The sequence below is a fragment of the Marmota marmota genome, unplaced genomic scaffold (assembly GCF_001458135.2).
Source record: "Marmota marmota marmota unplaced genomic scaffold, marMar, whole genome shotgun sequence".
NCBI classification, from domain to species: Eukaryota; Metazoa; Chordata; class Mammalia; order Rodentia; family Sciuridae; genus Marmota; species Marmota marmota.
In genome coordinates this window covers 238,144-251,368 of record NW_025999874.1, presented here as the reverse complement: position 1 = coordinate 251,368, position 13,225 = coordinate 238,144, and the positions used below count along the sequence as shown (strand labels likewise).

The 13,225-nt window shown below is 40.8% G+C and overlaps 1 protein-coding gene across 2 annotated transcripts in view; it reads left to right on the top strand.

The window, feature by feature from the left end:
• The first annotated feature begins 6,778 nt into the window (after positions 1–6,778).
• Nsf (N-ethylmaleimide sensitive factor, vesicle fusing ATPase) overlaps positions 6,779–13,225 on the top strand; it is a 148,405-nt gene continuing 141,958 nt past the window's right edge. For both annotated transcript variants that reach the window (XM_015507206.2, XM_048786317.1), the window contains exon 1: positions 6,779–6,881. In XM_015507206.2, the coding sequence (XP_015362692.1) occupies positions 6,870–6,881 (12 nt within the window). In that variant the 5' untranslated portion in view covers positions 6,779–6,869. The remainder of the gene's footprint in view (positions 6,882–13,225) is intronic.

Here is a 13,225-nt window from a genome sequence, read left to right as displayed (position 1 = left end):
ATAGTTTCACTTCCCTAAAAATCCTCTGTGTTCCACCTGTTCATACTTCTTCCCTCTCCATTAATCCCTGAAAACTGCTAATCTTTTTACTTACTGTCTGCATAGTTCTGCCTTTTCCAGAATGTCATATTGTTGAAACAATGTAATATGTAGCTTTTTCAGATTGGCTTCTTTCACCTAGTAATATGTATTTAAGTTTCCTCCTTGTCTCTTTATGGCTTGATAGCTCATTGTCTTTTAGAACTCAATAAAATTCCATTGCCTTTATTTAGCTCAGAGGTAGAGCACCTCTGGGTTCAATTCCCAGAAAAACACACACACACACACACACACACACACGTGAATTTTGTTTTGTTTTTTGTCCAATCACCGGACTTAGGTCTTTTGTTGTCATTGTTCTTTTTGGAGATACATGACAGTAGAATGTATTTTGACATATTATACATAAATGGAAAGGTTTTGTTTATTTATTAATCTATCTATTTATTTATTTTTTGCTAACTTGAAAATCTATTGATTTCCAAGGCAAAGATGTAAAATTGTTTTGTTAGCAACTCTGAAGGTTGTTTGTTTGAATGGGGTCATCATAACCTGAAAAAAAGCTGAAATAGCAAAGGGAAAATTTTTACCTACCATTGTTTGTATCTACAGAAAGAATTTTGGAGTGGATAATGATGGAAATTTATCCCTACACTTCTGACAACCTGAGAATACTCATTATTTTCCCAAGGTCTGCAGTAAGCCTGAATAAAACAAAGTCCCTGACTATGTCACATTTGGTTGTGGAATAATTACAATCAGATGAACATACACACAATAATGTATAACTTTTATACATGTATATTTGTGTTGGTCACTTTTGCATTACTATAACAAAATATCTGCAATGATTAACTTAAAAAGAGGAATGGTTTACTTTGGCTCATGGTTTTGGAGCTTTCAGTCAATGGCAGATTGGCCCTGCTGCTTTGGGCCTGTGGCAGCACAATATATCATGGCAGGAGTATGTGACCAAAGAAGCCAGTTCACTTCTTGGCCAGGAGCAAAGAGAAAGAGAATGAGCAAGAAAGGAAGAAACTGGGGTCCTGCTAGCCCTTTGAAGAGCATACCCACAATGATCTTGAAGTTCCCATAGGCCCCACCGCTTAAAGAGTCCACCATCTCCCAATGGCACCACACAATGGGGACCAAGCCTTTAACATATCACCCAAGTGCTCTTGGGAAAAGCAGGGGGAGAATTTCATGCTAAGAATCTTTTATTTGGAGGAAGCTCCCCACTCTATGTCACTTTTTTTTTTTTTTAGTTGTAGTTGGACACAATACCTTTTTTTTTTTTTTTTAAGTTATTTGTTTTTATGTGGTGGATCGAACCCAGCGCCTCACATGTGTTAGGTGAGCACTCTACTGTTGAGCCTCAGCCCCAGCCCTAGCCCTGTGTCAAGCTTTAAAATTGGTTAATAGTGTTATTGGGATTAATTGTAGTAATAGTAGCAATGGTGTGGTAATAAGTATTTACTGTGTATCTGCTGGATCAGCTGTAGAATGTGTAGGTACTCTGTGATAACCAATTCTCATATAAAACACTGAAGTTTAGGGGCTTTAAAAGTCAGGTAGGGGTGTAGTTTGGTGGTACAGCATGTGCCTAGTATGCATGAGGTCCTGGGTTCAACCCCCAGCACCAGAAAACAAGATTATACCCAGACTACCTACCTCCAGATATCAGTAAGCTTATTCCTCTAGTCTGGTCAACTTCCACTCAGGGACTGCCATCCCTCTCTTTTGGGAAGCCATTCTGTACATATCCTTTACCTAAGAAACAGCCCTCTAAGAAACTCATCTACCTTTAGGAGAAACCGAAAGATACACCTAGCAGTCAGTGTCATCACCCCAATCAGCAATGACTTGAAGGCTTCTAGCATCTTTAGGTTCTAGGCAACTCAGCCCTCCCAGGAGACTCTGACTTCATTTTCTCAAGATGCAGAAAAGCTCATCAGACCAATATGGGAAAACTCCCTTTCCAAAGGGATTCAGGCAGCTGGCAGCTTTCCAGCCCCACGATGTGAACATGCGGGGTTAGTCAGCCTGGCAAATGCATTACATTAGGGCTGGCACTAAAGGATCATCTGGTTTCCATAGCAACATTCCTTCCCTTCCACAGAGGATCCTATCATTTCTCCTTCCCACTCAGGCTTTCCAGAATGAATTGATTTTCGTGACTATAGGTGTTTGTCTTTGATCCTGCAAAGGGGGAAAAATAAAAACACCTACATTTAAAACAAACAAAAACCCGACTGCAGCTAGATGCTGCACTGCATCAGCTGATCCTGCTTCTTTCAAAATTCCATATCCTTTCTCCATTTTGTTCTCTTCTCTGACTTACCCATCATTTTGGGGAATAGGTTTTTCTGACAGAAAACAAACATATGGCAACACTATCATCCTAAACCTGATTGTGTGAGGCTATAAAATTAAGAGATCATAAGGCATGCTGCCCTGGCATGGTGGCTGACCCTGAAGGCTAGCTTTGGAGGTGGAATAAGGCTCTTGCTGGGCATGGTGACATGCACCTACAACACCAGTGACTGGGAAGTCTGAGACAGGAGGATCGCAAGTTTGAGGCCAGCCTGGGCAATTTTAGTGAAACCATATCTCAAGATAAGAAATAAGAAGACTGGGGATGAAGCTCCTTGGTAGAAAGTCCCTAGGTTCAATGTTCAATCCCTGATACAAGGGGAAAAAAAAAAAAAAGAATAAGACTATCTACAGATGGCTTCCTATGCAATATCAGTCTCTGAAATTTTGCCATTATAGCTTTGATTCCTTAGGGTAGCCGTTGTTTTCCCAGTAATATTCTCTTAAATTGCAATTACTCCTGGGAGGACTACTTCATTAAGTTACTAATACAAGAAAACATGAAGACCTTTTTTTTTTTTTTTTTGTACTGGGGATTGAACTCAGGAGCACTTAACCACTGAGCCAACATCCCCAGCCCTATTTTGTATTTTATTTAGAGATAGGGTCTCATAGATTTGTTTTGCCTTGCCCTTGCTGAGACTGGCTTTGAACTCACAATCCTCCTGTCTCAGCCTCCTGAGCTGCTAGGATTAGGGCGTGCACCATCATGCCCAGCATGAAAACCATTTTTGTCTCACAATGACATCTTCTGTAAAGAGTCAGTGCAGATCCTCCTCCCTTTTCCTCCCTCCCTTCCCCCCCCCCTCTCTCTCTCACACACACACACACACACACACACACACACACACACTGCAGATGCCTTCTGACAGTTACAATGCAGTGGTGAATAGGACTGTTCCCTGAAACATCTGCATACCATCCTGCTGAACTACCTTTGAAATGCATGTCCTGCAGTGACTGAAAACTATCTGTCCCCAAACCATTTATTTAACCCTATAGTTCTCACAGACCTCAGGTAGTTCTCTTTCAGTTAATATGGAAAGCACCAAAAACAAAGCACTGCTTTGTTAAATAAAGTGCATTACAGTGAATCAGCTCATTTTTATGTTAATATTGTCCTCACTCCTCAATTTACACAGGCAAAATTTATTTCCTCTCAGTTAAATTCTGTACCACAGTTGTTACAACCAAAATTTCTATGTAACCAAAATGTTACTCAGCCGTAGTCCAATGGAGCACTTATTAGGCAATGTGTTGGGACATAATTTGAACATAAAATTCTATCCATGCACCGTCATCAAATCTTTAAATGCTGGTTATCTGTCAAATAGTAACAAGGGAATATTAAGTTTCACTGTGTAAAAGCCTGGAATCACTCCATGTCACTCACTGACAGGAGACTGAGAATATTTGTCAGGGTTCTCCAAAGGAAGAGAACCAGTAGGATGTGTAAATATATAGGAAGCGATTTGTTTTAAGGAATTGATTTGTGATTGTGAAGGCTTGGTGAGTCCAAAACCTGATAGAGGAGATTGGCAAGCTGAAGACGGAGGGAAAAGTTGCAGATCTAGTCCAAGGGTAATCTGCTAGAGAATTCTCTCTTGGTCTGGATGAGATTAGCCTTTTGTTCTATTCAGGCCTTCTGCTGATTAGATGAGGCTCAACAACATACGGAAAGCAATCTTCTTTACTCAAAGTCCACAGATTTAAATATAAACCTCATTTCAAAACACCCTTATGGAAATGGCCAGAAAAATATTTAATCAAGTATTTGGACACCATGGGCCCAACCAAGTTGACATATAAATTTTACCATCATACTGGGTCACAAAAGGCTGCTCCTGCCCTGACACTTCACTCTTCTTTATCCTGGGTCCTGTTTATATTTCATTATTATATCATCTTCTCTTCCCACCTTTCAGGTACTTTCCTATCCCTAGTCTATCTTTTGTCCCCTCCAAAAGCCCTCCAGCCTCTAGAAAATGTTAGTCATTTATACTTTAGGTTAAATTGAAAATCATTCTGTTAGGAGGCTTACCTATCTTTTCACTGTAAGGAAAGTACCTTTGTGGTTTTTTCAAACCCAGTGCCTCATGTGCCACTGAGCCATATCCCTGACCCTGTGTTTTTGTTTTTTGGGGAAGGGAAGGAAAGTGAGTAACTTACACTAATCAAAACAAAGGGGAACAACCAGATTTTGCAGAAGAAGAAATGAGCTCCAGGGATCTAGAAAACCAGAGGGTATCTCTTTGGGGTGTCACCGTGGCGTATATATGCTCTGGATATTTCTATCTTCCTCAAGGAGAGTTGAGACTACAGTTTGGGGGAGAGAGCATCTGACTGATGAGTCCTGGTTCTGTCCTCACTCCTAGCCAGGGAAGAAAAGGGTTTCTAGTCTGACAAGAGTGAATGAATTGGGGGAGTTGTTACCCGAAAAGGAGGGAACAAAAATATTTGTTACCTATCAACTATCACTGCAAGGACTGTTCAGAAGGTGATGCAGAATTCGCTCCACTCTGTTTCTAATAAGACCTTGAATGTCAGAGCAAGGCACAGATGGGCTGCAGAGACACATGGACAATCTGGAACAAGGTCTCCGGGTCCTTCGCCTCCTGCTGGAGGCTAAGCACCTTAAGGACAAGTGCTATATCTGCTTGCAATTTGTTTGGTAGATCCTGCAAGACTGTTAATGTGATTCTATTTAATTTTTACCATTTGGGGGAAGATACAAAGGGCTTCTTACCATGGATAGATAAGAGCATAAGCTGTCACACTGGAACCTCTTCAGCAGGCCTATCTTTACAGGATGATAAACATTCCTCCTTGTTGGAGAGATTGAGGACATTCCTGCTTGCAATCTACTTACCTACTAAAGTCAGACAAACAAACCAGTAGTATAGGTAAATATGTTTGCATTATTCTCTGACCTGAGAGCCAATTGAACTGAGAGCCAGTGTCTTTTCTGGATCTGGTAATTCTTTGGGCAAAAATCTCTTAGACTTAACGGTTCAAATTCAAAGTACCAAAAATTTAAGATGCAACCATCAAGCTTATCTAATTATTCCTCTCACTTTACAAATAGGGAAACTAGGACTTGGAATTGGGAAGGGACATAGTAGGTGAGTTCCAGAAAGGACAAAGATCTAAGCCTCATGATTATTTCCATTGCCTTCTAGTTCTTTTTGTTGTTGTTATGTGGGGATTGAACCCAGGGCTTCAAGCATCCTAGGCAAACACTTCACCATTGAGCCACATCACCAACCCACTCCAGTTGTTTTTATAGTTTTGTAAGTTAATAGATGAGAATTGGACTGGTTTCCCATTCTTCCTGATAACCCCTCTGATTCACTCATTATTTAGTTAATATCTGATCTGTCCAACAAAGTACCATGATTCTCCCATTCAGTGTGAAAGTTTATGAAACTGGAATGAATTCTTCCGTCCCTAGTCCATCTTCAGCGCCTCAATTTTAAATCACTAAATGTGCTTAGCTCTCTTAATTTTTTCCTTCCCTTCCTTGTTTTGGGAAAAACAAATTTCCCCCTTTCCCCCTTAATTAACTGTGAGAAATAAAAAATAAATCTTATTGTTCCTTATTGTCCTGTGCAAATATGAAGAGAAATATAAGCTAGCTGGTGCAGTACAGGCATCAGAGAATTCACTCAGTATCATCCTCTCGTAGCGTGCTCTTCTGAGATTCCAGTGAAGAAACATTATGATAGGAAGACAACCTTGAGGTTAAAAAAAAAAAGAAAAAAGTGAATTTAGGGCATATTTTATTCATCACGTAGCCTACAATAAAATAACACTGGGAAATAAATGCCTTTATAAATAAAAAGATTTAATCATAAAGTTAACAAATTCATAAAAATAATATCGATTTACTTTCAAATTTGAAGAAAGTACGAGTTTTCCAGGCTTTCCTAAGCTAAATAAAAATGTCAACGTTGACAATTTCCAGGAATTAGGACGACCAGTGCGTCTATAAAGAAAAACCAGGACTCTTCGGAATTAGAATTCAGACCCAACTTCTCACTGCTGATCTCGCGGAAGACCAGTAACCTCGCTGGGGTCTCTCGGGACACTGACATTTAAGTGGGCCTGGAAGCCTAAAGTGAAAAGGTCACTAAAAGGAGAACTGTAGTTGGCAAACAGGTAAGCGATTAACAGCATCAGAGGCCTTGCGACAAGTTCAGGAAAACACAGCCAGCACTGAGGAGCTTTGCAAAATCAACCCGGGAGAGCGCAGCCCAGAGCCTGCTCGCTTTCAAGATGGCGTTGTGGAGCCGGCGCGCGCCCAGCGGGGAGGGGCGTCGGGGACTAGGCCGGGGGCGCGCGCGGGCTCACGGCGGCTGCGCGCTTGCGTGAGGGCGGGCGGCGGGGACGCGCGCGCGGCGGGGGCGGGTTCTGTCGAGCACCCAGCTGCAGCCGCGGAGCCGGACGTGTCCGCGAAGATGGCGGGCCGGGTGAGTGCCGGCCGGGAAGCCCCNGGCCCGGGGAGGGGGAATGAAACTGAGCCATGGGGCGCTGGAGGATCGTGGGTACGGAGCAGCGCTTGAGGCGAGAGGGGGGCCGGTGGCAGGGGATTAGCCCTCCTCAGAAACTCCATCTCCTGGAGGGTGACCCTCGTTTCCTCGTCTCCTGCGCCTTCCTTAATCTTCCCTCTTCCTCCCCTGGGGCTCGGTTCCCTGGTCGTCCAGGTAGCCTCCGGCTCTTGTCTCCCAAGCCCCTCCGACTCCGGGCTCTGGGGGTTCCTCCGCACTCCCGTGGAGGGCTTATTAGGTGGCGCCGCCAGAATGACTGCGAGGAGTCCGTCTGCTGCAGTGGGGCCAGGGATGTGGGAAGGATCCCTCAGGAACCCCATTCTGGTTCTTCACGAATAAAAGATCGTACGAACGACGGGGTGCGAATGAGTTTTCGGGTTAACCCCCGGCCATCTGGGGGACCTGTCAACTGTGGAGTCAGGCAGGAATGGCATTAGCTTGGAGAGGAGATGGATTTGGGGTGTCGCGTTTTGTTTTTATAAATGACAGCCGGTTCGAACACTGCAAGATATGTTATAGTTTGAGGGTTTTAAATTTTACTTCCTCCTTTAGCGTCCAGAATCGCGGTGTAGGATGGGTTTGGCTAGGAAAGATAGGGCCCCCGTCCAGTGCTGTATTGCAGTGTGCAGAGAGCTAAAAGCTCTCTGAGGGATGGATCCTGCCCAGAGATTACACTGGTCATAAACCTGGGGACATTAACTGCGTCATTAGGGACTAAGGATGTGCTTGACTGATTCATTTATACCAGAATATTTAAATAAGTTTGCATAAATTTATGCATATATGCAAATGTCCTGCCTAAAGGGAATTGTAGGTCATGAGATTCTAGAGTCAGAAGAGATCTTAAAGGTCATCTAATTCAGCCTCTTTCACTTCCTTTTCTTCATTACCTCTCGTTTTTTCTAAGGCTGGTCCCTGGACCTGTATTTCAGATTCCATTTTTTCCCTCCTCCCGAACCTTTCTCCTGAATAATCACTTCTTCTTAACCTACTCAGGCTTCTCCTTCCACCTGCACACCAGTCACCTTTTCTTCCTATTTTACAGCTAGAAATTTGGATAGACTCTGTATTTATTGTCTCCCATTTACTTACTACCAGCTCACTTCTCAAAACACTGCAGTCTGATTTCTGGCTCTGTCATTCCACTGAAACGTGTCCCTAAACTTAATTGATACTTTTCAATCCTCCTATATGTACTTGGGATTGTTGACCATTGCCTCTTTAATGGAAGACACTCTTTCCATGGCTTCTCTGATGCTTTGTTTCTGTTTTGACTCATACTCTCTCTTGCAGACTCACCCTCCTCTACCCAGTTATTCAATGCTATTATTCCTCAAAGGCTCTCTCCTCACTCTGTTTTCTCCTTAGATAATCCCTTCTAGACCCATAGCTACAACTATCTACATGTCAGTGATTCTCAATATTTTATTCCTAGCCTAGACCTGTCCTTTAAGTTCTAAATTAATTATGTTAGATTGCCTATTTAAAACCAAGGCCACTGAAATTCAGCTTGCTCAAATCTGAATCCAAGGTCTTAGCCCACCTAACTTTTTATCTTCCTATTTCCTACTTCATTGAATGGTACTGCCATCCATCCAGTTATGTAATCTGCAAAATGGGGGTGGGGAGTGTGGTCCACCTTTTATACCTCTTATCTATATCCTCCTCTGCATTCCCAGTAAAATAATTACTGAATTAATTATGCCTCCCCAACAAAAAAGGTATTTAATTAGGGCCAAAGAATCAGGAGCATTTTTGCTTTAAACCATATCCAACTACTGAAATCATCCCCTGGCCTGGTCACCCATTTTCTATCATTTAACTTCCCCAAACTCTCTCCAATAAGTGCACCTTTCTACATTTTAATTACTACCTTCTTTTCCCAAACTCCTCTCCTTTCTGGTATGGACTACTGCAGGAAGCTCCTGAGTGGTCTCCTTTTGACATTCTGGCTCATTTCCAATTCATTCTCCACATTGATGGTTCCTTTCTGTGCCAATTGGTACTTAAATTCCTCCTCAGTAGCATCCCATTACTTTTGGGAGAAGATCAAATACTTAACAAGGCCTTCAAGGCTCTTTGTGGTTTTCCCCTGCTTCTTTTCATTCACTCCTTTACTGTCTGTGCTCAGGTTATATAAACCTTTCAATTCCTTGAACCTACAGTAGTTTCTCTTTCCACAGGTCTTTGCTTGTGCTTTTTCCTTTCACTGTAATGTTCTGCCCTTAACCATTTGCCTCTCATTCAGAGATCACGCAGGGGAAACCTGACCTCACACTGTAAGTTAGGATCTTTTGTTACATACGCTTGAAAAACTGTGTTCCTTCCTTAGGGATTTATCTTTCTCACTGAAAATGTATTAGTGTTATTATTTGCCTTGCGCAGTAGACTTTACCTTCCATGAGAGTAGAAGAGATTGTGCTGGTCATTTACTCATCATCATCTGTGCTTTGCACACCTCCTGTCACTCAGGAAGCTTTTTTTTTAAGATGAGTTCTCACACTGGGTGTGGTAGCACACACTTGTAATCCCAGCTATTTGGGAGGCTGAGGCAGAAGGATTGCAGGTTCAAAGCCAGCCTCAGCAATTTAGCGAGGTTGTAAGCACCCTACTGAGAACATGTCTCAAAATAAAAAATTAAAAGGGCTGGATATGTGGCTCAGTTGTTAAGTGCCCTGTTCAATTCCTGGTATGAGAGAGAGAGAGAGAGAGAGAGAGAGATCGATTTTCACTATGTTGCCTAGGCTGGTCTTGAACTCCGGGGCTTAAGCCACCCTCTCAGCTCAGCTTCATGAGTGGCTGGGACTGTAGGTACACTTCATCATGATCATCTGCTCAACACATTTTGTTGACCATGAGCCTACTGTCTATTTGAATGCTCAGGTAATAGGGGGTTGTGTTAGGCAGCTTTCCATCACTATAAAAAATGCCTGAAATAATTAACTTAACAAGAGAAAAGACTCATTTTTGGCTCACAGTTTCGGCAATTCCAGTCCATGATCCACTGACCCCACTGTTTTGGCCTGTGGTGAGGCAGCACATCATGGCAAGAATGTTGGACAGAGCAAAACTGCTCACTTCACCAGCCAGGAAGCAAAGAGAGGAAGTCATTTGGCTCCCACAGTTCCTTTTAAGGGCGCATCCCCAATGACCTAATGTGATCCCACCTACTCCAGGTCCACAACATCTCCCAATAGAGCCATCCTGGGGACCAAGCCTTTTAACATGTGTACCTTTGGGGGACATTCAGCATCCAAATTATTGCAATGGTGCGTCACCCTACAGCTAGCCCATTTTAGTGTCACACAGCTGTGTACAAAAGGTCTTTTTTACATGGAGGTTTCCATGTAACTTTTACACATAGGTATTATTTCTGCTGTTTAAAGCTGCATAGAACTACATGGAATTTCTTTTTTTTTAAATTTATTATTTTTTAGTTATCGGTGGACACAACATCTTTGTATGTGGTGCTGGGGATCGAACCCGGGCCGCACGCATGCCAGGCGAGCGCGCTACCGCTTGAGCCACATCCCCAGCCCGAATTTCTTTTCTATATGATAGCTTCTCCAATATTTGAAGACAGGTTCCAAATCCCTTCAGATTTTCAAATATGCAAGTAAACATCCCCAATTCATCACATATCCAGTATTTCAGACCCTTAATCATTTAGGTTATCTTCCTTTGGAAATACTTTTGTCAGCCTTTCTTCTAAAAGGTGTCTACAGTGGTGGAACATGATGATCAGAAAAGAATGTACTTGAACTATTATTTCCTTGATCTGGACACTACCATTATTAATATAGGTTAAAATTGTTTTAGCTTTTTTTCCTGCAATAAATCACACTCTTGGCTCATACGTTGTTTGCAAACAAAACTCTAACATTCTTGTGTGTGTGTGCATGTGTGTGTGTGTGTGGGGGGGTACTGGGGATTGAACCCACTGAGCTATATCCCCACCCCTTTTTATTTTCTATTTTGAAAAGGGGTCTTACTAAATTGCTGGGATTACAGGCATGCGCCACTGTGCCCAGCTCTCACGTTTAAAATAAGCTCTTCCACCCCCATTCTGAGTATTGGGCAATTGTTTTTTTGAACCTAAATGCATGACCTACCCCTTTACAGTTAATTCTTTTTAGGTCAGGGCATGTCTGCTACTTGTTGAAGGTCTTAATTTCTTCATGTTAGGAACAAAATAATTTTCTCTTCCAGTTTTGTTTCATCTGTAGGTTTAATAATCTTAATTTCTGTGTCTACATTCAAGTAATTTATAAACTGTAGAATAAGACAGGGTCAGAGTTTGACCTTGAGCTTGCTCTTAGTGATCTCTCCTCATTTGCCTGAGAAATCAATCCTGTAAGGTAGGTAATATTATCTTTGTTATACTGAGGCGGAGGAAGGAGGGAGAGGCAGGTGCGTGCGCTAAGTAATTTGTCAAGTTCATGTAATTCTCAAGAAGCAGGATCAGGATTTGAACTCAGGTCAATTTGACACTGTTTCCTTGTTCACCAAATTAGTTTCAAGGACATAATTAAGACTAGATTTACTTTACCTAGAACTTTTTGGATTTTGATATCAAAATTTAATTTGTAGAATTTACCTTCTATCTTTTGGAAAATTTGAATAATTTTGGCCTATCTCTGTCTATCAATTCTTCTGAGAGCCTTATTTTTTTAGGCTAAACTACTTATTGGTGCTTAAGAGTTCATCTTGCTACAATACTTTTTAAATATTGTCTTTTCATCTGCAATACTCTTAAAATGGCTTCTGTATTTCCCTTTTGTGGGAGAAAAGATATTTTGAGTTATATTTGGTTAATTTTGGCATTCTGACATTGTCTTGTAAATAGTATTTATATTTTTTGTATAACTGAGGATTTTTTTTCTATTGCTGATTATTGCCATTGATAGTATTAGTAACTTGTTTATCTTGTCCTTGACTTTCTGGCCAACAACACCATAGTTCATTTGAGAAAGTGCTGAGGAATGAAGTGTTATATTATTCAGCATTATTACCATCTGTGTCATCAGAATTTGATTAATTCCTAAATATATTAAAGTCTCTAATCTGAGAAGTAAAGAACCTAAAAAACAAGAATTTTGTCATTTGTGAATTTATTGTATGATAAAAATATAAAATGGTAAGTTGTTCACATTTTATAATAAAACAATTGATTTGGCATCTCAAAAAGATTCAATTAGGTGATAAGTTTTCGTACCCATTTAAATTAAAAAAAATTGTTAGTAATAAAGCAGATTCTAAACTTATATTTTTCATTGCTTACATTTAAATATTGACTCTTTTTCATGAAAGAGTAGCGTAGACAGATGGCTGCCACTGCTCCAGGCCTCCACATACATCCTCTTTCAGAAGTCTCAGGCTTCAGCTGCTCTGGAACTGTGGAATCAAAAGTAGAGGACGATGGAATCCAAAGTGCAGCAGTCATAGTTTAGGAAAGAGCTGATTCTGGGTAGGAGGAGGTTCCCTAATAAAACTGCTCTCCTTGACAGTTGCTTTCTCATACTTTATACAGTACCACCTACCTACTACTGAAATAGAGAAGAAAAGAAGAAATGTTTTTATAAACAACAACAACAAGCCTTTGTAAAAATATATACACATGAATGCAAATAAAACCAGTGGATCTCTTCCTAAGTCCTTAAATCTCATTGAGATAATCTGTTGAGAAGAAATGTGAGAGAGATTATATTACATAGGAACCTAAGGGAGTGAACTCTCTTAGGAGTTGACAGTTGTTATAGGAAAAATTTTACCTAATCCAATGCTTTGACGAGGATGGGCCAGTGTTCATTATTGGGATACTGAAGAAGCTTTTGTAGATTTGTTTAAAATTTAGTCATTTATAACACTTTATGGGTAAATTATATCATTACCAACTAACCAATCTCCAGATGAATTTTTGGAACTCTAAGCTGTAAATTGGTAATAACTCATGTGCAGTGACACAAATCAAAACAAATACTATAAAATGTTTGATAGTCTTATTTCCTAAATAAAAGTTTTGCTATCCAAAGCATATCAACTTTATGCAGTTTATATGCATTAGTTATTGTTTTTGTTTACTAATTTAATTGAGATTTAAAAAGTCAGATGCAGGCTGGGGCTGTAGCTCATGGTAAAGCACTTGCCTAGCATGTGTTAGGCACTGGGTTTGATCCTCAGCACCACATAAAAATAAATAAATAAAATAAAGGTATTGTGTCCATCTGCAACTAAAAAAAATTTTTTTAAAGTCTTCAAATGCAATA